Source organism: Triturus cristatus, chromosome 5_1, assembly GCF_964204655.1.
Source record: "Triturus cristatus chromosome 5_1, aTriCri1.1, whole genome shotgun sequence".
Lineage (NCBI taxonomy): Eukaryota > Metazoa > Chordata > Amphibia > Caudata > Salamandridae > Triturus > Triturus cristatus.
Genome location: NC_140587.1, coordinates 247,632,871 through 247,657,118, shown reverse-complemented (window position 1 = coordinate 247,657,118; position 24,248 = coordinate 247,632,871). Strand labels below are relative to the sequence as shown.

The 24,248-nt window shown below is 44.7% G+C and overlaps 1 protein-coding gene across 4 annotated transcripts in view; it reads right to left on the bottom strand.

Annotated features, from left to right (window-relative positions):
• Positions 1-24,248, bottom strand: part of ZFAT (zinc finger and AT-hook domain containing) — a 1,096,910-nt gene that overhangs the window by 426,488 nt on the left and 646,174 nt on the right. For all 4 annotated transcript variants that reach the window (XM_085604879.1, XM_085604878.1, XM_085604880.1 and 1 more), the window contains 2 exons: positions 6,508-6,592; positions 553-702 (listed from right to left, as the gene is read on the bottom strand). In XM_085604879.1, the coding sequence (XP_085461005.1) occupies positions 553-702; positions 6,508-6,592 (235 nt within the window). The remainder of the gene's footprint in view (positions 1-552; positions 703-6,507; positions 6,593-24,248) is intronic.

Here is a 24,248-nt window from a genome sequence, read left to right as displayed (position 1 = left end):
TTGGTGATTGATTACTCCAAGGCGCATTCACAGTCCATTGTTTTACTCACGGTACCACTGCAGACAGGCAGGGGACAAAAATCGCAGTGTGACCCAAACTGCCAAGTCAACTGCCCTTGTGAAAGGAAGCTCAAATAACCTCCGACCATCTTTGTTTATGTAAATAGGTGTAAGTGAAAAAAACTACACAAGCAAGTGATTTCATTAATTTTAGCTTTTAAGTACCTCCTTTGTGAGGAGACATCCCTTCAGATCCCTTGGTGACGAAGGAGCCACGAATGAGGAAAAACTGCATATTTATAGCACACTTCACCATTCTCACCACCTCTCAGTGCTCAGGTGGAAGTCAGGACGATGGTTGAGGGCTTCCACCTGTTCACAGCTGAACTTGTGGCATAAAAATTACTTCCTGAAATGGTGTGTTTCTAGAATCTCTGTCAGCACTTATTAAAAGGTGTAGGATGGAAAACGGTACCATTTTGTTCACATATCTGCTCAATAGGAGAGTTCAAATACTTCATGAAAAACAGGATTGGGAGCATATGATGTTACCTTCATGGGCCCAGATGTGACGCTGGAGATCTGATCCATTCTTCACAAAATAAAAGTCACAATAGGGGCACTTTGCCGCTCGCTTTCCTATAAGGCCCTTTAGCTGAACTCTCTTCCCAATGATCTCGGATATTGTACTGGAAGCAACCTCTGCAGCAAATACAAAAAAAGCTTATCACTAGGACAGTTACTGATAGTGCTCACATAAAATGTACAGTCGAAAGGGAAAGGTGTACGGTGCGTGGACTGCGAGTTTCAAGAAAAATACCTTCCCTCACAGATAGATAATTGGGTCCAGAAGTTAATACCTATTGTTTTTAGGGCAACTGTTGAATCGCAAAAACTGCCAACTAGGTGCACAGGTAGGGGGACAATATTGAGCTAGTCAAACGGCACCCCCCAAGACATCATACAATGCTAGTCCTGCAAAAATGATCCAAGTCTCACTGCCTTTTCTGCGTTAGAGTATATATTCCATCTCCGGCTGTATTTATTCGACATTAAAAAAATGACATATCAAGTAAAACACTTTTTATGCAAACCATTTTCATATTAATTTACAATATGCACAGTAGCGAGGTGATAATTTGATACAACTAATACAAGAAAATCTCCCAACATTCTCATATTTCTTAAAAACTGCCAGGGTCATGGTTGACCACCCCTAAGGTCCCAGGTTTCATAACCTAGTGAAATTGGCTTGGGCACAGGGAGAAAGCTCCCTCACAGATCCCAGTATTATCAGTGCTTTACCAAGCAAACCTGCTTGCTCTCTCAAGATAGAGAAGCCAGTTCCCCAAAAACGACCTGGCAGCCTGAGGTAATAGTGGAAATACCTTTGGCACCCAAACAGGGGATGGGTCTGGGCAACTAGACCATACTTTGGTCCCCTGACACAGCCACCCTCGCGACTTCTCAAGAATGCATAATGGAGTACTCTGTCAGGCTATGGATAATCGCTGTAGTGGACGTCACCAGCCGTTCACCAGAGACAGTGGTACTGGTGCCCCGGATTGAGCCAACTGTTTAAAATCAATTCCATCTTGAGTTTGCCTGCACTTTTATTCCTGATGCAAAGGTTATCTACCTGTTTTGTGGCCAAACATGACTTTTCCTCTGGTCCCCACAGACATGAGAAAAAACACCTCTCAGAATCTTGCCAGCTACCTCCTGGCTCCCAAAACAATTCTCTCAATTTCGGTTTGCAATAAGCCATCCCCAGATGAACCTTATGAACTACATTTAGTAACTTCCCTCTAATCGCTCTTGGTGATACTAGTTTATCTGCCCTGAGTAATTGGTCCCCTTGAAGAGAAGGTTTATAACTAATTTTAGCCACATTCCTCTCACCAGACTATCCTAAAATAATTAACTGTTTTACATTATTCAATAAAATGTTATCCTCCAGCTCCTTGACACAGTTTTCAAAATACTATCTTCACAATGGTCGGTTACACTGGCAAAAGAGCATTCCAATTATTGTTCCATATCTCCTCCTTTGCTTGACTCAATCTCTACAGGCTATGAAGACATGGAGTTGGCTCTTCTATTTACTCCCTGATACAAGTTCAGTTCCAATATTATATTTCGATAATGTGGTGCTAAGCTGTTGCGTTAGAAGAATAATGATTCGAACAACTTAACATGTATAAAAGGGGCTTATGATCAGCCCTAAGCATGAACTTCTCCCATATAAATAGTTATTACAACTATTCACAGCCCGCACACACCAATTCCAATCACTGAATAAATGTCCCTACTTCTGTGAGAACTCTAAATGCAAACCATCCCCATTGCCTCAATCCTGGGGGACCACTGCTCAAATTCTTTGGTCACTAGCATCTGCTGTAATGCAAACGCTCAGTTTAAACAGCCTGCTGAGAATAGGTGCATTACTCAACTTTTTTTCGAAGGCCTGGTCTTATTTCGCGTTCCATTGAAAAACTCCTTTTTGGGTAATATTGATAAAGGTTCCACTTTATCAGCACATTTGCGAATTAATTGCACATTGAATGTGTGGTAAACTCAGAAAAGAGATTACATTTTCTTTTCTCCTTGGTTTGTGCAATGTCTGCTGCTTTTATTAAACTGTCCCTAGGTCTACCTCTGTCAGGCTTCAACATGTGCCCCAAATAATCAACTTGCTTTGTTGTAAAAACACATGGGTCTTTCCTCAGCCTTAAAGCATTGTGCATCAATATTTTCAACTCAGCTCTCGCCCTATCATATTCCCTCCCACCTGTCCTTTCCGAAAATGAGAATATCACCATGAAAAAATAAGAACCCCTGCTTACCTTTAAATAAATTAAACAAACTCTTTTGTAATACTGAGGCAGCTGATGCCACTCCAAAAGACACTCTAAAAAAAGTTACACATCTTAAAGTAATATGAGTTCCGCTAATGGAATTTTCTGATAAACCACCTAAAATCTAGTTTGGGGAATAAGTTCTCTGTGCACTGATGATATCTTAGCTTTAATTCTTGGTAAAGGGTGCCCAGCCACCAATACCACCTTATTTATACCTCTGAGATACACACACACAACAAGTTCATTTGACCCCCCTCTTTTTTCTAACCACAATAGGTGGAATCCAAAGTGAATTTTCTATTGGCTCGATTACTTTCTCATTGCACATTTTCTCAACTTGTGCTTAGCTGGTACCTCTCCCTCTTTTAATTTTATGGTATGTACAAAACCTTTTCATTCCTCAAACTCCTCATCAATCATTCTTGTAGTACGTTTTCTAAATGTCCCTGCTTTGCACTGACGGAGTTGATCAGCATCTGCAACTTTCACCGATCCATCAACACATATCTCCCAACTCATCTTCTCTCTCCAGAATGACCTGCACCTCTCTCCCTCATTGCAATACCATGTCTAACATCCATTGGTGCAACAGGTCTAAGATATCACGACCCTGGTCTGTGACATAGATTTCTACTTTTATAGTCCTACTCTTGTAATAAATATGGCCCAAAAATAGCCATCCAAATCAAACTTATTCTGTATATGCAGTAGGTGTAACATTCAACAGTTCCAGAACATAATTATATCACACTATCACATGTAGTTTGGAGCTCAACACCCTACTAGGGGTGTGTGTTTACTGGCTGCACCGCCCCTCAATGCAAGTCACTGCGAATCACCCCAGGCCCAGCCCACTGAAATCACAAAGGTAGTGAGTCCCCCTCTTGGTCGCAAGCATAGCCCTAAGGGACTCCCAAAAAATCATGTAACCATAGGCCTACGCTTGCCTCCTCTGGAGGAATGTTGCGGGGCATACCGTTCCGCCTCAACCCACGCCTTGTTAGCTACCAAGCTTGCCTTCGGCAAAGGGGTGACCGCTCTTTCCTCCAGGTGGAGCAGGAGATAACATTCATTCCGTGAGATGAGACAATAGCAAAGGCGCTGGATACCTCAGTCAAGAGAGCAGTGGCTCATGTGTTGGTGCCTCGGGAGAAGAAAATAATGCAATGGGCCTTCACCAACTCGGAATCACTCAATTGGAGGGAAGACTATGGAGGACCTTTGGGGCCTATAGAACCTCTGAGGCTTTACAGCCATGTGCAAAAAAAGGCACAAACTAAAATCAACAGAGACTAGCTCTCCCTTGATGATGCCTTTGACAGGCTAAAAATGGCTTCCTGGCTAGAGATGTTCCTCCTCCGGTGGACCAACCACAAGAGGATCCAGGGGTCCATGCAGCTCATTACACCTTGGGAGATCCCTCACTCCCCCTACACCAAGAGGGCTATGGCATGGCAGACGATTCACCAGGAGACTTCAATTCAGAGGGTTTGACCCACCCCATGGTACGCCAGCTCAAGTTCCTAAGGGGACTTGTCTCGCATCAGTGACCAAATCCACCATTTCCCACTCTGACATGCTGAACCCAAAGGACATCTACCATTTGCAGTCCTCAAAGTGGGCACCAGCAGGTAAGCTGGCTTCCTCTGTGGCATCCCGTCTCCGTAAACCTTCAGACAAGGATGTCAGGAATTGACTCTCAGCCAAATGCCCCCACTCCACACTAGAAAGTAAAGTCTCCCTAACCTCCCAGCTAAATTTTAGCCAAGCATGTAAGTGACTTTAAGAAGGCTATTGATCGATCACAGTGTACCTGAAAAGATAAGCAGCTAGATATGGACGGTCCACTAACCAGGATTTTGGATACTGCGGAAAAAGCCAAAAATGTCCCTGTCAGGCTGAGCTAATCGAGCCATAATTTTCCTGGGGAACGCTAACTGTGCTATCTCCAAGGAATGCTATGCTTCACTTCTCATTAAAGTGGATCCAAAATTGGAGAATTTAGCCTCTTCTGAGACCACAGAGTGTTGTTTCACCCTCAAGATAGTCAACACATCGACCGTGAGATATATAAAACACCTGTGAAGAGCAAAGTCAAAAATTCTCACAGAGATAGCCAAAGATTTCTTGCACTTCTACCTGGAGCATCAAGAAGCAGTGAAAGCAGAATACTTTCTGGAGAAGAGCAAGTCTCTGGAAACTGGACCCGGATACCTTCCAACGACTCAACCAGACATGAGATAAATAATCAGTGGATCTATTTGCATCACGGTTGCATTACCGGATACAAAGGTACTTCCGCTGGAAGCTGGAACCTGGAACCATGGGCAACAGCTACGGATGCCTTCCTTCAGGGCTGGAGCCAGGAGAAGGGATATGCAGGAATATGAGTGACAGGAAAATCTCTAAAGAGCTAGAATCATTAGGGTACTTGAAAGGCCTGTGATGGATGAGAAGTCTGACCTAATATCTAAATTCAATTTCTTTTATTACTAAATAGGTGATCCCTAGATTTAAAGTGTCCCAAACAAATTAAAGTAATTTGGCTTCCGGAAAGGGGATCTGAAAAGAATGAGGAAAAAAGAGATGTGATTATCTCAGACTTTTCATACTGGAACCCGGAATATTATTTTAAGGACAGGTGCTGCAAAGAAAAAGCTGATCATCAGGGATCTAGTATCCTCCTACTTTCAGATTTGTGCGACTTGACAACCTCAAGAATGCAAAGAATTAAAAATTCACAAAAAAAGCAGTGAATTATGAGGACTAAGGCTCCTTTCTTTGCACTTCTTTATTAAGGCTCCATTCTTTGGACCTTTACCCATGTGAAGGCAGCTGCGGTCTTTGTACAGAGTCTCAAAAAGGAAGAAAACGCAAGAGAAGGGTCATAGACTGTATCACCTCCCCATTTAGAGATTTGTCTTTCACACATATTTTTAACTCTTGGATCAATTGCAGTTTAGATCTTTATGACATGAAGTCTATACGAAACACAGGTGTCTGCCTTCAATAGAAGATATTTACTCCATGCCCCACATTGCCGACCCCATGCAGGACCATATGAATTAGAAAATATATGATAGGTCATCCATTTTATTTAGACAACCATGACTTTCTACCATTTGGGAGGTCCACATGCACCTTTCACCATGATTATGGATGCTACCCAGGGCCAACCTTTGGCCAATCCCGCACATATCTTCCATATCTTTGGTGTCCGCTTCAGTCTCCACCCCCCTTCATCCAACTTATCCCTTTATGGTGTTAATACCACAAAACAGACTGGGATACTTCAGTCATCGCAGCTGGGCATCATAGATGCCTTCCCTTGTGGATAGAGCGGGGTCAATTAAAGGCTTCAAATAGCAGTCCCATCAATGATCGGTCAAGATGCTTTCATCTGGAGGATCAGTTTTTACTACAATCAAACTGTAATATGTATGTTTCATTTCAGCTGGCAGCATTGGGCTAGAATCATGACAGCGGCATTGTTTGTGGTACAATAAATTACTGAATAAAGATCAAGTTATATAAAAAACAAATGTGATGACATACACAGAATAATTTTGTTTAACAAAGACAGTGAACCACAGAGATAAAACCTGGAATATAATGTATATTTTAAACAATACTTTTTTTTCCTCACCAGGATGGTTTGCCTTGATGTGGGATCTTATCAGGCGATCATCTGAAAATGATTTCTCACAAATGGGGCAGGAATAACTCTTGTCCTAGCAAATGATAGCAAAGATAATATATATTAACAACAATATCCATTGAAGGCATGGCATGCGAAAAAGATAGAAAATGCAAGTAAACTCACTGTGGACAGCGCTTGGTAGTTGTCGCTTCTGCAACTAAGTTCTAGTTTCATGTTTTGAATAAGAAGCGGACTAGTAGAATACAACATTTAAAAGACCTAAGAAACTCATACTGCTGTGGCTACTAAAAATACCACCAAGCAAATGCAACGTCAGCAAAGCAAACTAATATGTAGGAAATTGGGTTACTGGATGAGTGGGCTGAAACACTACTAAGGCAGCAACTACAATTCCTGGCAGGGTGAACTCACAAGGACACCCTAAATTAACCTATGCTTAACCCTGTGCTTTGCTCGCACATAAACAGTCAAGCTTAACTTAGAGGCAATGTGTAAAGTACTTATGCAGCACCCACACAGTAATACATTGAAAGTTCAGGCCGACTGCGATGGAGCATGTGACATGTACAGGGAGCAAGTTAGGCCCACAGAATAAAGTATCTTAAATCATGGTTACGGAGGATTGCGAGATCTCGTGTCGACCATGCATTGTGTAGTGGCGGTGCGCAAGAAGCTGTGGGCTGCAATGCAGGATCCTACTTCGAAGATGCATCGTGCAGTGGCAGTTCCGATGAAGCTGTTGACAAGGCTTGCAATGCGAGTTCCTGCCTCATTGTCAAGGGTGCCACTGATGAAGGTTTGCGAAGCAAAGTCCTGTGTTGGGAATGTGTCGCATGGCAGCGGTTCTGAGAAGCAGCGGCTGCGATTCGATGTGAAGTCCTGCGTGGGAGATGCGTATTGGTGGTTCCACTGCAGAGCTGCGAGGAGATGCGTCGATCTGTAGCAGTTCTGCCTAAAAGAACATAGCTGGGCTGGCAGAGCACTTCCAGGTCCACTTTCAAAGGTCCAGGACAGGGTTGGCACCACTTAGGGGGCAAGACTCACAGCAGATTGGTGGTTGTAGCCTTTTCTGTTCCTCAGGTTTTGATCAGGAGGCCAGCCAACTAACCTCTCGAGTCACTGTGTTGGTTCTGGGGTTCAAGATGCAGGTCTAGTCCTTTTAACTCAGGCAGCAGAGTAGCATTCCTTCTTGCAGCAGAGCAGCACAGCAGTCCTTCTGAGTCTTTCACAGGTCCAGAGGTGTAATGAACAGTTGGGTCAGAGGGTCCAAATATTTATACTTGGTGCCAGCTTTGAAGTAGGAGGCTTCTACCTCCAAATGTGTTTTAAATCTACTTCCTCCTTGCCCTGGCCCCTGCTTGCTTGGTGGTACAAAAGACTACAGTGAAATCCTTTGTGAGTGTGCAGAGGTAGATCCTTTGAGATGTGCAAGTGTGGTAGATGACAGCTCATCCTCGCTATCAAGTTATAGACGGCCAATCCTATTCCCCATTTGTCTCACTGTCTGGGGCTAATACAAAAAGCGCACCTGCCAGCTACACCTAATCATGTGACGCAGGATATAGGCTGCAGGCACCAAATGGGTGGGGCAGGAAATTGCCAACTTTCAAAAGTGGCATTTTCAGAATCATGATTTAAAATCTGACTTTACCATTAAAGAGGATTTTAAATTAAAATAGTTTAGACACCAAACTCAACATTCCTACTTGTCCATTTGAAAGTTTCACCTATTAAATGTAATAAGGTAACCCAATTTTATCCTACGGGAGAGGTAGGCTATGAGGTAGTGATAAACAAATTGAAGAGTTTCTCACTTCCAGAACATGTAAAAGTTAAAAGTACATGCTAAACATTTTAAATACACTGCACCCTGTCGTATGGGCAATTTAGGGTTTACCCTAGGGGTGACTTATATGTATTAAAAAGGAAGGTTTAGGCCTGGCAAAAGGTTTACTTTGGCAGGTTGAAATAGTAGTTTAAAACTGCACACAATGGCAGGATTGAGATGTGTTTAAAAGTCTACTTGAGTAGGTGGCACAATAAGTGCTGCAGGCCCACAGGTAGTATTTAATTTACAGGCCCTGGTTACAAGTAGTACCACTTTCCTAGGGACTTAAAAGTAAATTAAAGGTGCTAGTTGGGTCTCAGCCAGTTACCATGTTTTAGAGAGTGAGCACATGCACTTCAGCATTGGTCAGTAGGGGTAAAGTGCACAGAGTATTAAAGCCAACAAGAACAACAAAAATGGAGGTGTAAGCAAAAGGTCTGGGGGAAGGTCACCCAAAGGCAGACAGGTCCAACAAAATAAAATAAAATCTCCATAACAAAAGTTTGTGGAGTATGATGTTCTGTATTTTGTATAGTTGAGGAATACACAGATGTAGCAGATACAAGCACTTGCTGGTAGCCTCAGCAGAGGGAGAAGTGTGCAACCTCACTTTAAGTATTCTAAGCACATATACTCTTGGTGCAGCATCCCTTCCCATACCCTTGACGCACAGGCACTTGGTGTAACAGTCTTTATTTGCTAATGTGGCCACACAGTGCCTAGGGCCTGTGCCTAAGCAAATCCCTCTCATCTTCCTCCATTTTTTTTTTTTTGCTACTTCTCTTTTATTTAATACCACACAAATATCACATTACATGTTGTCCCATTGGGTCGCAAAGCAATGAAAAATGAATCACAGATTACCTTACATATCAAGTAAGTAGCACAGGAGAGCACTGCGGCCTCAATGTTCGCCCATGTGCTCGGCTCCCAAGCATCACGGCAGGCCATACATCATCGTGCACGACACATAGGACAACTCCCATAGATATTAATCATAGTCCAGTTTCCAGATCTTGCCATCTGTCCAACGCTGCCGATGCAAGGAGGAGGAGGAGTCGCAAGAGCAGCAGGACCCGCGGGAGCCACGATCCGCAAACTACAGGAGCTGCAGAAACTTGTACATCGGCTGGAAACCTGACCCGACCCGAGCCGAGCCACGGCAGTCCAGTCTAGTAAGTCTCAGGATTATCCGCGGGCTCAACCGTGGCGCTGACTGGTGTTTCCTCCAGGCGGGCTGTGCAGCAGGAGCGACTGCCCCCGGGGAGCCGGGACAGCGGAGAAAACGTTGAGCAGTAAAGAAACGCTGTGCAGCAGTGGAGAAAGGCGGTACAGTGAATCCGGACAGTGAAGCCAAGCAGTAGCAACATAGCACTGAGAGGTGAGGCCGGGGGCTTGGAGCAGTGGCTGTCTGATTAGACTGTTTAGACTGTTTAGAGGTCCAGCCAGATCATCCGGGGACTCACGGACTACAGTGGCCCGGACCCAAAACCCAGCTCTGCTGACCTGACCCGAGAGGAAATCACCGGGGGGGCCACACTTTCCTCAGCCCCGGTCTTGCTCCCACCCCGCTTCAGGGGGGACTAGCTAACTACCGCCCACTACTACTGTCTGCACTATCCCCCCGGGAAGGGTGGGAGTTACCCGCCTGGCTCCCAATTGAACGAGGTGAGGCGAGGCGAGGTTGTGTAGAGCTGCTGGGGGCAAAGCAGAGAACGACGCACGAGCGCGGCTGCCATTAGAGGTAGCTGCAAAGTAAGAGCCCGGCGGGTTGACTGGAAGGCGGCTTGGATAGGCCCAGTCAGTCCGAGGTCCCCTCCGTGAGCACCGCTCGTTACCCAGCTCCTCTTCGCTCTTCTTATCCCCAACGCCAGCAACGCTCGCAGTAATTTGTAGTTATCATTGCGATTACTGGAAAAAAAACACAATAAGCCACAAAGGATAAAGGGGGGCACAACCCAACAGGGAGTTATATTATCGAAAATTGTGGAAAACCGCTGGAAATTGCTTCAAACCGCAGCAAATCTCTGTTGTATACTTAGTTAATCACATCATCGTGTATTACTGTGCCTCACCCACTTCCCTTAAGTCCCCTGAAACGGAAAATAATAAAAAGCAATGAGATCGGGCAGAGTGAGGCAACCACTTTCCAATTCATCTAATACAAAATCAAATTCCAAAATCAACTCTATATCCAAACCCCGGAAAAGGAAATTAGAGTCAATATCTTCACCAATACATTTAAGCTCCAATAAAAACGGAGAAAGTCAACCTGTGGAAACCAGAGAAGATACGATGTTAGTCATTCACAAAGAACCAAGAACTAGTCATGACCTAACCCTCACTTCGGATTTAAACAAACCCTCAAACATAAAGTGCCACGACAACGATAATGCATCCATCGTATCACCCTGCCTAGAGACAGCTGCTCAACGATTGCAGCAATCACAGGAACTATCCCAGGGGCTTCTGCCCTGGGCATTAAAAACACCGTCAACGGTTTCAGACAACCTTATAACCATTGATGGAACGCCAGTGAAGAAAAAGATACGTTTTTACCAACCGAAGATATATACGAAGTTTTCTTTCTTAAAAGATCCTGGATCAGCAATTTTTTCTAAAACAGGGAGCATCAAGGGCCTCCACGCACCGCTCCTACCAAGTGAACATAATCATAGCTATATAAAAAACGTTGATAGCCACCCAACAGCCCGTCCAGGCAAGCTGGACCCTTCAACATATCCAATATTGAGGTATCTGAAGCAAGATCAGCACCAATTCCACTAAAGGAATATAACAGGAAAGTGGACTCACTTACCCACTTAGCAACCCTGGCAGTCCAAGCAATCTCCAATTATATAAACACGGGGAAAGAGCTGACCAATAAATCCGTTATTAAAAATTGGAGTTTATTAAAGAAAGTTGAATCCATAGAGGCAGTAATCCACCAACATCAATACCCAGTAAGCCAGGTTGAGAACAAGGATTTTGAGATCCAGATTCATAAAGAGGAGGAAAGGGAAGATCTACACTGTCTCCAACTACTAAGTAGTTCGCCAAAATTAAAGAAATCAAAGAAGGTAATTCAGGACTTTGAAGAGATGCAAATATTGCAGCAAGCCAAAACAATTAAACAAGGAAACGGAACCCAGTACCATCAATCGGTTAACCTCTCCTTGATCCAAAACCAGACATCCCAAACAAATTTAAATAACAACATTGGAAAAACTGTATCAAATGATAGATCAGTAATACATACTTCACCACAACGCTGCACTTTACTACAGTACAATGACTTTCAACCTATAGATAACTATACAAACAACGACGTATCCTCCATAGCAGCGCAGGAATGGGAGGAACTAGTTGCAACCTATAATCAGAAATCAGCTGGATGCAGCCCACACATCGACGCATCACCAAGATTGAACAAAACCAATAATATCGACAATCTGGGCCACGATGCAATATGGGCAACAATCTTGAAAACTCTGCAGCATTCGACCACGGCCCTAGAATTTCAATCCCCAAAAATGGACTTGCAACTCATAGTTTTGCAGACAATGGCGGACACAATTTCAGGAATAGACCGGAAGATTTTAGAATTAAATGGCCTCATAAAAAGAGGACAAGACGCCGTCTATGAGTCCCAAATAAATGCTCAAGAATTACAAACTTATGACCCCGATTTTAGACAAATTATCATCGTTACCAGCAATGCTGGGAGATCTGATAAATGATCTGAAACTGACAACTTTACAAACCCCGATCCTACAAACTTCGGACCCACCGCCAGAGTCCTTATTGATACACACAAGCCGAGAGACCGAGCCGTCTGCCGAGCAGAGCTTAACAACCAATTCACGCCCAAAACAAACACCTTCTTTTGACCCGTTGGATATTGTCCCTACGATTGTCTCCACACTCATAGATAATTCAACTCCAACAAACAACCAAATTTTGAATAAAACCTGCAGAAAGAAAAAAAGGAAAGGAAGGAATAGGTTGTCAATGCACGGAAGGCATTACAAAGAGACACAATTGTATCCTCCCGCTTCAGAAGTGACTCGCGGACGAAAACAATTATCATCCTTGTATAAGACCACAGGTAGCACCTCCTCACCATTTTCAGAACTCTGCGACAAACAGATAATCAGTTCGACTCAGGAACTCGATCTCAAAGAACTTGAACAGGAAGGTCCTCAAATCAAATCAAGCGGTACACAACTCTCACAAGACGAGTTAACATCTGTTGAACACACTCAAATAACAAAAAGCACAGAAAATGCTGTAGTCATCAAAGCAGAGCTACCGCATTATCCAAAAAGGAACGCAAACAGCAGCACAAGGCCCCAAAAGACAGATAACATTCCAATGGAGCAACTAAACTATTTAGACACCACACGTTCAGCACGTTCCCCCCAACTAATTCAACAAGACAATGTGGGACTCCCAGTAAATCCAACAGCATCTCACCATTTGCATAGTCAGGCATCAATCCTCTTTATTCCCGAATATACTTCCCGAGGCAGGGATGACATATTGAATAGGGGTAATATCTTAAGACTTTTGCATTCAGTCACTACCCTAGAAAACATTAGTTCTCCAGAACTTGCACAAATAGAGTTCCAACCAAATACTGAGCCCCATCGCCCGGAAATAACGAAAGAAACCTGGAACTCCGCTGAAATAGCAAGTAAAATCATGGAAGAAGAAGCAACATTCCAACAATGGGGGATAGAGCTGAGACTAGAACAGCTCCCCCGCTATCCAACACCCTTTTTATCACCTAATAGGTCTTTTGCCCCCAGAAATGTCAATTCAGTTCTAAGGGGTGCCAGGAGTAATTCCCCGAGGGCATTCTCCAAAGATAATAGAAAACCACAAACAGGACCAAATCAACACTATGGTAGTTACTTTTCACAGGACCGTAACCAAAATTGGAAGTCAATCCAACACACAATTAGCACAACGACTGGCGCAACTTGATAAAAAGGGCAAGAATCAGCTAATCCCTCAAACAAGATCAGGGAAATTAGAATCTGCTCATGGAACATCAATGGCTTAGCCAGCAAAAGCAATGACCCGGAATTCCTTCAATATCTGAACAGATTTGATCTTCTATTGCTTCAAGAAACTTGGGAAGAAAAAGCATTTGAACTGTTAGGGTTTGCATCATGTTGCATCCCGGCCAATAACAAGTCCATCTTTGGACGGAGGTCAGGTGGACTGATGCTTTTCGCCTCCATACAAACAATAGGCGAAATTAAAGAAATAGATTCTCACATACCTCCCCCGAGTGCAATACAGGTGGTAAAGATTTCACTTTGGTTGCAGAACCTGCCTCAAGAAGTCATTATAATTAACACATACATACATCCAAAACAAAAGCAAAAGGCTGCAAAAGATCTGGGAGCAGCCTTGGAGAAGATAAGGGAAGAACAGGACTCCGACTTAATCATCATGGTGGGGGACTTCAACATGCCTCTCATCAGCGAGGACGAAGATGATGACCTTATTCGAGATTTGAATGGGGCGTACCCACACAAGGCCTGATAAAAAATAGCAAATTAACTAAGAACTCCAAAAATGTACTTCAAAATTTGGAACACCTTAACCTAAGGGCCTTCAATGGGCGTTATGTCGATGACGACCCACCAGTTGCAACCTTTCACTCTAATAAACAAACTTCCCACCTTGATTACATGTTTATATATTTAAATATGTTCAGCTGGACTAAAAAGTTCAGAATAGGGACGAGTGACCACAGTGATCATCTACCCTTAGAAACCACAATAAGAGTTAACTCACAACTAGAAAAAGAATCGTATAAAGGCCCTTGCTCGGAAGTCACGTCTAATCTACGGCGGCTACGATGCAACATTGATAACATCGGGTCAGTAAGCACGATAGCTAAAAATCTTTTTATTCAAACAGTCAATCCTTCACGCAAATCGTCGGATAGCTGGCAAAGCTTCATTACAAAAATTAGTCAGAAGCTGATAAAAAACTCGCCAAATCTGTTATGTCAGGGGAAGGGGGCTCCAAATAAAAATCTAGTGACTCTGGAAATGAAGACTCAAAAACGGCCAATAAATCAAACATTAAGGCTGCTGCGAAAGGATCAAAAAAATTGCAGCTTGCGTACAATCCTACAGACAGCAAAAAAATACCTAAAACGGATGAAATGGGAAAAAAGGAAGGGACAGAATGAAGAACTATGGGCAAAGCTCCATTACGAAGGGAAGCAGAAAAATAGCTCGAAGTTCTGGCAAATGGTTAAAAAAAAAAATAACCCAGACCATCGGGGTCAAAACTCCCACGTATCAGAGGAGGTTTGGACAAAATACCTGTCAAAACATTTTAGCAATGAGGATAACATAGAGGGCGCTGTAGCACACAAACCACGTGCCGAAATCATATGGCCAAAAATTGAAGGCATAGAAACTAGTCATGCACCTACAAGGATCCAGGAAAAGTATGAGAATGGGCCTATGATCTCACCGAAACTTGATAAACCAGTACCAGCGGCAGAAGTTTTGACATGTGTCGAGCAATGGCAAAACCTAATTATCCCAGCCGACGTAAAACAACAAATAACAAGAGGGCGACCTGCGGGAACACCGGGCCCAAAAGGCATTCCTCCCATGTTGTACAAGGAAGATGTGGAATTCTGGAGTAATTCATTGGCATCCCTATTCAAGACTCTAATTTACACCCATATACTTCCGGAGTCCTGGCATGGGTCAGTAATTAACCCGATTTATAAGCACGGCAGTAAGAAGCATCCAAACAATTACCGGCTAATTGCATTATTAGATGTAGAGGCTAAATACTTTGCAGGCATAAATCTGGAAGAGTTAACAACATGGGCAGCTGAAAAATCCATTATCCCGATCACTCAAACAGGATTCTGCAGAGGCCAAGGTACCACAACCAACATCATGGCATTGTCCCTGTTGATGGGACAAATCAAAGAGACCAAGTCACCCTTATATCTCGCGTTCATCGACTACACAGCTGCATTCGATCATATAGATCGCAACAAACTTTGGCAAAAATTAAGTCATTGGGGAATACCGAAACATCTTTTAGACGTTCTAATACTACTTCATTCCAATACATGGATCAAAATTAAACTTTGAACAGGAACACACCTTTCGAAACCTATCAAGACAACGAAAGGATTAAAACAAGGGTGTGTACTGGCTCCCTTCTTATTCAATCTTTTTCTAGCTGACCTACCGGGGGAACTAGATAAATCATCCAACCATGTGCCTAAACTGGGGTCAATTACCCTTTCCATCTTATTATATGCAGACGACTTAGTGTTAATAAGTCGAACCCCAATGGGCCTTCAACATCTCCTGAACGTTGCATATACCTTTTCTGGAAGAAACGCCCTTCAAATAAACTTTAAAAAGACCAAGGCCATGGCTGTGAACCACAGTAAAAAAAAGGGAAGTTCGTTGGTATCTGAACGGAGAGAAAATAGATCTGGTAACTACTTATAAATATCTGGGAGTAACCTTGGACGCAAAAAACACGTCTAAGCCACAACTTGAATCCCTACGAGGGAAGGCGACTACGATCCACCTGGCCATCAAATCACTAAAGGCCAAACTTCCCGACCTAACATTTCAACCTCTCCTTCAAATACCACGCGCAAAATTACAGCCGACCATCACTTACGGGAGCAAATCTCTATATGGGAAGGACGCCGTCCTACTGGACACAGTTATAGCCAAAGCATACAGGGCCATTTTCAATCTCCCCAAATATGTTTCTCCTGACCAGATTCGGTTGGAATTTGGTATAATCAAACAGACAATAGGAAGGCGGTGGGCGTACGTAGGGACTTGGCACAAGATTCGCACTGCTGAGACTGGCACCTTAAGCTCTAATGTATGGGGGGAGCTACTTCGACATCAAAAATCTCTGGCTAGAGACTATCTACTCGAATCTCTTCAAGCCTTGCGCCTGACTGACTTATGGGAAACTCCAACAGACCACCTTTCTTTCAAAAAAATCACAAAAAAATCTGCGCAAATCATTTCAGCAATTGAAGACAAGAATGATCTAGCGAAAAGAGCGCATGGCTGGACAACGCTGGGTGACTATGGGCCAGTACAACCACAAGTATACCTTAGCACTGGCGTGAAAATAAAAATTAAAGAAAGGTTCCTGAAACTACGTCTTGGAGTAATTCCTATACTCCCACATCTGCCACCTTGGGAGAGGAAGAACTCCTTAGAGCAGTGCCGACTGTGCAAAAGCGGCAAGGAGGACATTGTCCATGTAATCTGCATTTGCATCAAGCTGAATGATTTAAGGCGGCACCTACTATGTCCATTCTTCAAGCAGTATGGCACACGGACTTGTAGACAAGCTGTAAAACTGTGTTTTAACCCGAAATATATCAAACTGAACTGCCAGGTTGTAAAGTTTTTTGATCTAACAGGAAAAAGACTAAAGAGACTTGATGACAACTAAAAAACCTTTTCCAACTGATCTTAAATAATCTTTTTTTAAAGTAATGCATTAATGACTTTTAAACAATTTTTCTTTTATTTTCATTTTCTCAATGTTACACGATATTTGTAAAGATGTTAATTAATCATGTACAAATAAACAATTACCCCTCCCATAGATATTAATCATGTACAAAAACAAAACTAACAATTAAAAACTATAATAATAACTTGCCAGCGCCAGGCAGTCGTGTGGTATTACCTAAAAGAATCCTCAATCAAATGGTAGGGAACAATTATGTGAGCGTATGAAGCCCCCCAATTGAACGGGAGGGGGGAGAGGCAGAGCATCATCTCATCTAAGCAGGGTCAAAGCCGGATGCGCACAGAGTATCAGTCAAGAGTGGCTCAATCTACTAAATTAGGCCCACAATTCCGCTATTTCAATGTAACAATTGGGGGCATTTGGAGAATTGTCCCATGTCCTTCCTCCCAGACCTACACTTCAGGACATGGCCCAACCCGCAGTCTGCCCAGTCTTCAGCGTACATATTGCTGCCAAAGACTGCACACCAACTCAATCAGCCAGTCAGGGGATAATCCTCCAAGATCATCGCACAAGCATCGAGGGCCATCGTCTGCAAAGAGGCCACATCCTCCTCGCTTGGTCCATCATCCGCCAACAGGCCCTCCAACATACTTCCCCACATCTCCATGTCATGCTCCGTATTCTCATCCATGCAAACTAGCGCAGTCGGCGCTCCTTAGCTACGTCCCACTCATGCAGGTCCACCCTCCACTTATCTACCCGGGGAGGGTGGGCTAAAGGGTGAGTTCAGTGCATGGCAATGTGGCATTTAGACAGTACGAGTCCCAGGAGAGCAAATTTATGTTGCATCCGAGTGGGTATCGGGAGCATGCTTAAGAGGCAATGTTTGACTGATCCCTCAATACCTTCACCTGTGACCTCTCGCAGCATGCGTAGCACCACCTGCCAATATTTCTAAAGCCAAGCACAATCCCAGGTCATATGTAAAAAAGCCTCAGGTCCTACACCACACCGGGGGCATGTTGAAGGGCACACCACATCAAACCGTGACACTCTCTGGGGCATTCGATACATGTGATGTAAATTAAATAACAGATAGCTTAAAGAATGTGGTGCTAGCCACCTCCCGGACCTGTGCGAACGTCGGTTTCCATTCGCCCTCTGTGACCAGTGACAATAAGTCAGCCATCCATCTGCCTTGGATTTTTTTCACATCGATCTGGCGATTCGCCTTCAGAGCCTTGTATATGCTGTAGATTAATCCCATATAGGAGCCTGGGTTAAGCAGCAGTGCCAAGGTCTGTGTATACTCTAGCTCATCCGGGAACGCGAGCTCCACAAGATATTTTCGTGTGTTGTAAGAAATGGCCATTCAGCACTTGAAAACACTCCTTTGCATCGTCAAAATTAAGGAAGTCCCATTGAGCTACAGGTCCCTAGCTATCGTGCTCCCCCCGTCATACCACCTCATGAGATTCATGACAGTCTGTAATTAATAGAAACCCTTAATCCATTGAAGGGCGAACGACCGAGTATATGGGGCCCTACGCACGACCAGGATAACTGCCCGTTTCCAGGCCTCTGCGATCTGACCGACCACAAACGGGCAATCCAAGGTAGTCCATGAGCCCATCATAAGGGTACCTCGGGAGTTCTGTCTCCACACCCCAGTCCGCCAACAGCACCTTCTCTACACTGGGACCCACTGCGCTGCATATTGTAGCAGCCTGCAAGATAATAGAGAGTAAAGTCAGGAAGACCCAGGTCCTCATACCGCCCCCTCGAGTCCATATACAATTTAAGCACCCCCAGTTTCATCCTGCTGTGCTTCCCGACCCACACCAAGGAGATCAGGAGACTATTTAAGGTATAGAAGGCAGATTTTGGGATACAGAAAAAGTTCTGGAGGGCATAAAGGCAACAGGGAAGCATAACCATCCTTGCCAAGGCTACTCGTCCCATGATCGAAAGGGGCAGGCGGTTCCAAAACTGGATAGACACCTCCAGGCCTGTGATGACTGCCCCCATACTCAGGGCATACTGGGCCTCTGGTGTGTGAGCCACTTGTACACCCAAATAGTGAAAATGGTCATGCTCCCATCGAAGCCCCACATCAGGAAGGTCTGCAGCATCCCCTCGTGCCAGGGCAGCCAGTGGGAATATAACTGACTTCTAGCAATTAACATGGAGTCCCAAAGCCATTCCGAATGGGCTAGCACATCCAGGAGTGCAGGCACCACTCCCTTCCAGTGACAAAGTTACAACAGCACGTTGTCCGCATAGAAGGAGACTACATGGGTATGGTCATCTACGGCGATACCCTTTTGGGCCATATCTTGCCGCAACCTGATCACCAGTGGCTCCAATGCCAAGGTCAAAAGGAGTAGAGACAACAGGTAGCCTTGTCTCGTACCTCTCTCAATATGGAAACCTTCAGATATCAGGCTGCCATTGCGGACACGGGCCATCAGGACAGGAGACGGACCCAAGGTATAAACTCCTGGATCAGACCCATCCTCCTCAGCACCTCCCACAAATATTCCCTTCACAAGGTGTCGATCGCTTTTTCAATGTCTAGGGCGACCACTGCTGCCCGAACCCCACCATCTGCCACCGAATGCAGCACATGTGAGAGTCGCCGTATATTCATATGTGTCCCCTGTCAGGCATGATCCCACACGGGTCCTTGTGGACCAGTTGTGTTACGACTACCTTACCCAGACGTGTCGCCAAAACCTTGGTCAGCAATTTGGCATCCAACCCCAGCACTGATAAAGGCCTTTAGGAGCCAGGATCATGTGTGTCCCTACCTGGCTTAGAGAGCATAACAATCTGTGCCTTCCTCTGGATGATGGTAAAAACCACAATCTCTTGGCCTCTTGTAAGGTCTCCAGTGAACGGGGGAGTAGGAGGTTGGCAAACTCCTGAAATAACTCAACAGGGAGACCGTCTGGTCCTGGTGTCTTAAATCGTGCCATATTATGTGTTGCTTCCTGTAGCTCCTCAAGTCTAAGGGCCTGTCAAGTTAGCCCGTCTGCGATACAGTAAGATGGATGAGCAGAAGGTCACCCAGAAACCCTTCAATCTGAGTCAGGTCGAGGGTTGAGCCTTCCCTTTATATCGCGGCTAAGTGATCCCGCAATAAAGAGTTAACACCAGCCTGTGTGATGGCCTCAGTCCCATCATGGTGTCTGACTGTCAGTATGAGCTGGAGTGGGAGTTCTCGCTTTAATAATCATGGCAGTAGTCTTCCCAACTTATTGCCTTCCCTGTGTAACAGCTGGCGATATTTGCGTCTAATGAGGCAATGCAATCTATCCCAAATTTCCCCGACTTGACGCTGGGCCTGTAGAAGTGCCTCACCTCACGGCTCCGTAGCGTGCTTCCCATGCTGCAACCCGGCCAAGGCATCCTCAGCAAGCTCCCTTTCCAGCCGTCTCCTTGTACCCCCAACTCTAGACAGCCATTCAAGTTGTGTCACCATCTTTAGCGAGTCCCACTCCAAACTCCTGCTAGTGATAGATTACCAATTGGTTTTGAAATATCCGACAACTGCCTCCCAAAGCTCCTCTCGGAACATGGTGTCTCTAAGGGCCTCGGGATGTAGGCACCACAAGGGAACTCTCGGCCTGCCTCTACTCACCCTGCATTCTAGCAGTAACAGAGCATGGTCCGACAAAAAGCGTCCCAATGCTAACGTTTGCACAGCAGCCACAGCGGCCTCACCTGATAGCAGGAAGCGAACAAGCCTACTAGAGACATTTGTGTAGGCTTATAGCATGTATATCCCTGCACTCCATGGTGCGTCTCGCAGCAGATGTCGATGCAGCGCAGCCGGTCCATCACCTCCCGCACATCGGTCATCGTTTTGGGATTAGTATGTAGCTTCAGAGGTTGTCTATCTAAGCTCCCTTTAAGCACGCAGTTAAAGGCTCCTGCCTATATTAGTGGCACTCCCACATATGGAAGCATTAATTGCTCCAGTGCCAGATAAAACTCACCATCATCCACATTCGGAAGATAAACTTTCAACAAGCATATCTCCATCCCATCTAATGATCCATGCACCACTACATACCTTCCCTCTACATCCGCCGTATAATGATGTAGTCGAAACAGGACCTGCAGGGCTACCCAAATCGCCACTCCCCGGGGCATATGTAGGAAAAGTTTCCGCAAACATCTACCCCCCATTTTATGAGTAACTTTTGAGTTTCAGGGTATGGTACGTGTGTCTCTTGCAATAATGCACGTGCACTCCCGGTCTACGGAGATAGGTCTGTATTCTTAAACATGTCACAAAATAGTTGAGCCCCACACATTCCACATCACCAATTTAAATTGACCCATCTCTCAGCCACAAGCCATCTCGGCTCCGTCTGCCAGCTGCCCCACCATCGTCGCTGCCAACAAAACCCACAATAACAATAAGTGAAACCCCCCACCCTCCGGGTAAACACAGCAATAACAATTTGTGCCTCCCCAATCATCATCGTGTCCCACAGAGCACACCCCATCCCCAACACCAAATAGTGCACAACCGTTATTTCTTCACACCCAAAAATAACAGAGGATGTATAATGTACAAGATCCAATCGAGTGACAATCAATCCCAGCCACCACATAAGCAACTAGTGAGCCATGTGTTGCAGCATCAAACCCCCTCTCGCATATAACACAGTCAGCCTCAGAAAAACACAGTGCCAGGCTGAGGAGATGCACCAGTGGCGGTCACACTATGGTGTGCCCCGGTTGCACCCTCTCACCCTTAGCCACTACACGCACACAACCACACACTCAATCATAAACCAAGCATGCCCTTTCACATAACAAATCCACAAATCACAGAACGGCTAAGCAGGAAGAAAAGAGAAGAGGAAAGGTGAGAAGGAAAAGTGATAAAGGGGAATAAAACAATGAAAAGAGGTAGATGAGGAGAGCGAGGTACCCGTCCAAGTCATATAAGTCAGAGCTCATTCCATTCACATCATACATGACCTGAATTCCGGCCATCAGCACTCCACCATGGGCCAACCGCCCTGGCACTCCAACACCGGGGTCAGGTGTACAACCTCCCCCCCCCCCCCCAGCAGTGAGCAGCATCAGACACATATGACCCACTGTTCCTTTATCCATTATGGGGTCCTCAGGTTGAGGGGTCTCTTCAACTATATCCCCCATACTAGTATCCGAGTTAGAGGTAGTGACCTCTTCCACCAGGGCTCCTGCAACCTCACGCTCAGCCTGTAGTGTAGTTCCTATTTCCCTTATAGGCTCTGGGCATTGGAATAATATACACTATAGTTGTGGCATAGAACTGAGGTCAGTATGCCTCTATCGAGTACATTAAACTTAATTAATTTGTATGCCAGCTAACTCGGAGGCCACTAGAGTAGTTTCTGGCAACCGCATAAACATGACAACTTTGTTTCCCTTAGAATCGGAACATGTCTCAGAATCGTGGAAACAACAGATAACAGTTTCACTCAATCAATCGTGCATGCTTAGTTTCTTTAGAGTTACACAGAAATAGATAGACGGGCGTTTCAATAAAAGGATTTATTGAACAGTCTTGGTTCTCGTGTAAGAGATATGAGCTGTTATAATCGCAAGACAGTATGCGAGGTACAACAAGCAAACAAGGAAAGGTGGTTGGGGATCTTTGCGCAGGGAAGTGATATTGTAGTAAGAATAAATATCCTAATAGAGCTGCTGCTTCAAGGTCAACCTTACGATGACCACCCAACGTCGTAAAATATGGGCAGAACCCACTTCACAGTTCATTAGAGAGAGGTAAACCGAGCAAAGCAGTTCTTGTATCAGAGGACAAGTAAAAAACAAATGTCCGTTCTATGTTTGTTTCTTCTTCTTTAATTCAGTCTTGTCTCATGTGTTTCTTGTTCTTGTACATATAGTTCAAGCTAGTGCCTTCAAGCCAAGCCAACACGTGTTTCGTCCCTAAGGCTATCGGCCCAGGACTTCATCAGGGCCACTTGACAAAGTCAATATCAAGGAAAAAGACGAAAAGCTGTCTTCTGTACCCTTGAAAGTAGTGTAGATAGGTTCCTTTATACGATATTATAAGATTCCAAAATTTAGACTTCTTCAGTATATGAAATGTAACAGCCAAATATCCTTGTGCTGCATAACTGAAGTCCGCAATCAGGACCTCTAACTCAAAAATCGCCGATGTCACCAGTGATGTCATCAGTGATGTTACTGAGCATGTCATGAGTGATTTAATATGTGACGTCATCAGCAGTGCATTGCGGGGGCGCGAGTTATAGTTAGCTCAACTAACTATAACAGCCGAATTGCTCCGGTTTTATAAGAGTGAAATGTCCAACTAACTATAACGTCCCTGAAACCTATGTTTTTTTCAGTGAATTTCTAAGGTTTTTTAAATGCTAATTTCTAACTATAACATACCTGAAACCGATGTTTTTTTCAGTGAATATATATATTCATCCATGAAATAGAAAAGCGGGCAAGCGCACAGATATTACGACCGGACTGACCTCCTCCGGTATTGTGGACCCCCTCTCCTCAAGTTGGCTCCGTGGTTGGCGGTCTCTGCCTTTTGAATACCCCAGTAACGGTGCTGTCAGCTTCGGCGAGTGGCGTCGTACCGCGGGAGGTTCGGAAGGTTGTTTGCTTACTTCCGGGTCGGAAATCTACGAAGCTCCCTGTGCTTACGCAGACAACAGACGAAAGGAGTAAACCAGCCAGAAGGTGTCTACGATCTTGGTGCAATCTTTGGACACGCCGGTAGCCGCTCGGCCGAGCTGCTCAGCAACAGCGTTAGAAGTTGTCCATAGCAAGACGCCCGACGAACAAGGTATTTCCTTTCAATTATAGCGTAACAGCAAGGCACAGGCGGGGGGGCTTTTGCTTAACTGCTGGTCCCAGGGACATTAACGTTTGGGACCGCGAGTATAGCAATTAATCATAGCACTAATTTTCAGCAATCACCATGTCTGCCGCAGCGCTTAGAGACCGAGAGTCTGCAGCGGAGGAGATGTTTATGGATAATCCTCCTCAGAGGCAGCAAAGTAATGAACAGGGGGGCGGCGAAACAACAACGGCAGCTAAAGGACTAAAAGATAATTACCGCGCACTAGAGAAACTTATGAAACAAGAAACTGCTAAGTGGTGGGAGGCAAAGTCTCTCCAAAAATATTTGGATGCTGGCAGAATACCGAGGGGGCTGAGAATCATGCTAGCCCCCAGTTATTATACTCCTAACCCACGCATGATGGCTGAGTGGGCTGAGTGCAACCTGGACTCCTCCCGCAGTTTAGTGGTAATACTTGTAAAGTATGCGTTGGTGGACAGGTTAGAGTTACAGAGAAAAATCGAAGTACTCAGTGCAGAAATT